Here is a 1,851-nt window from a genome sequence, read left to right as displayed (position 1 = left end):
AGTAGAGATGGGGTTTCACCATGTTGGCCAAGCTGGTCTTGAATTCCTGACCTCAGGTGATCTGCTGGCCTTGGCCTCCCAAAGTGCTGGGATTACAGGCGTGAGCCACCACGCCTGGCCTAAATTCTGAAGTTTTTAAAGCATGTTTTCAGAACACAAAGTTTAATATAGTGATAAATAAACTTCTAACAAAAAACTTCAGGCAGAACTTTATCTTCTTTTTTTTGAGACAGGGTCTCACTCTCACCCAGGAAGGAGTGTAGTGGTGTGATCACAGCTCACTGCAGCCTCAACCTCACAGGCTCAGGTGATCCTCCTACCTCAGCCTCCCAAGTAGCTGGGAGCACAGGCACGCCACCACCATGCCTGGCTATTTTTTTGCTATTTTTGGTAGAGATGGGGTTTCTTGGCTGGTCTCAAATTCCTGGGCTCAAACGACCCACCTGCCCCAGCCTCCCAACAGGTGTGAGCCACCACGCCCGGCCCAGAACGCCATCTTGAAGGGGCAGCCTTGGTTCCTTAGAACCTAAAGAACATACGACTGGAAACCACAAAGACAAGGCCCGACGGTGGCCTGGCCACTCACACTTCTGCAGCAGCTCCGCCCGCAGCGTGGCGCTCTTGGGTTTCCGCTTCAGCTGAAAATGCTTCACCGGGGGCGTGAGAGGTCCCGCGAGGGTCGTCAGGGCGTTTTTGTTCAAGTACTGGCACTCCAGTGGCAGCATGGCAGATGCTTCACACTCACCCACTGCGCGGTAAGAACCACAGACGGTGAGGGGCGCTCAGGCCGCAGAGCTCCCCACTGAGAGGAGCTGGTGGCTGCCCGGCCCCACACCCTCCTCGGTGAGGGTTAGGTCACGGGAGCTGCGGCTGTTTTCCAGTCCCAGAGAGACGGACTCCCCACGGCTCCAGCAGAACACCCAGGAGCGTTTTCAGAACAGGAATGCCTGAGAGGTGGGCGTGCCTCGAGGCGGCTGCAAACTGGAAAAAGTTTGGCACCGCGGATATCGAGAACCACAAGTGGACACAGTACAGTGATTCCTGGGGGCCTCCAGGCACTTCTAGCACATAAAATGTTAACAGATCCCACCCCCACGTAAGAAGGACCCCCCATCTGTGGCTTCTCTCTTCCCTTCCCCAGGGGTAACCAGGCTGGTGGTCTCTCCTGGAATCCCAGCCCTCATCCAAACCGCCCACATCCATTCCCTCAGTCCGCATGGTCACCCAGGGTTCAGAGCCCAGGAACTGCCCCACAGGGACAGGCAACCTCCCATCTGAACTGGCTACGTGTCCCGCCTGGAGAAAAAGCACAGGCAGGCAGCTGAGAGTTCACCGCCCTCAGCCTTCCTGCCTGCGGGACACTCCTGAGACACCAACGGGGGGTGGGGTGGGGTGGACTTGTCCAGACCACTGCTCCAGAGGCATGTGCGTGGTATGTGTGCTCTCACAGGTGGGCAGAGGTGCCACCTGCAGGGGGGTGGCCAGGAGGGCCCCTGCAGGAGTGTGCAGCCTCGATGTCCATCCCACAACCCTGTCTCTCTGGGTGCTGCCCTTTAAGGAGCTGGGGCACAACGTCTGGGCTCTGAGGAGCCAGTTCCAACTGTCCAAAGCAGGAGAGAAACTCAGAAAAGCACAAGCATCCCATCAACACATGTTCTTCAAAATCACCCACAAATTGTTTTTTCTTTTTTTAAGAGATACATTCTCAGCCGGGCGTGATGACTCACGCCTGTAATCCCAGCACTCTGGGAGGCTGAGGTGGGCGGATCATGAGGTCAGGAGATCGAGACCATCCTGGCTAACATGGTGAAACCCCATCTCTACTAAAAATACAAAAAAATCAGCTGGGCG

General features: G+C 56.0%; 1 protein-coding gene across 1 annotated transcript in view; it reads right to left on the bottom strand.

Moving 5' to 3' along the window:
* Nucleotides 1–1,851, bottom strand: part of NELFA (negative elongation factor complex member A) — a 27,050-nt gene that overhangs the window by 6,368 nt on the left and 18,831 nt on the right. The window contains exon 2 of the mRNA XM_011936761.1: nucleotides 587–748. Within this exon, the coding sequence (XP_011792151.1) occupies nucleotides 587–725 (139 nt within the window). The 5' untranslated portion in view covers nucleotides 726–748. The remainder of the gene's footprint in view (nucleotides 1–586; nucleotides 749–1,851) is intronic.

This window comes from Colobus angolensis, unplaced genomic scaffold, assembly GCF_000951035.1.
Source record: "Colobus angolensis palliatus isolate OR3802 unplaced genomic scaffold, Cang.pa_1.0 Scaffold157, whole genome shotgun sequence".
Lineage (NCBI taxonomy): Eukaryota > Metazoa > Chordata > Mammalia > Primates > Cercopithecidae > Colobus > Colobus angolensis.
Note: the sequence above shows the minus strand (reverse complement) of the source record. Positions and strands in the feature narration are given on the sequence as shown.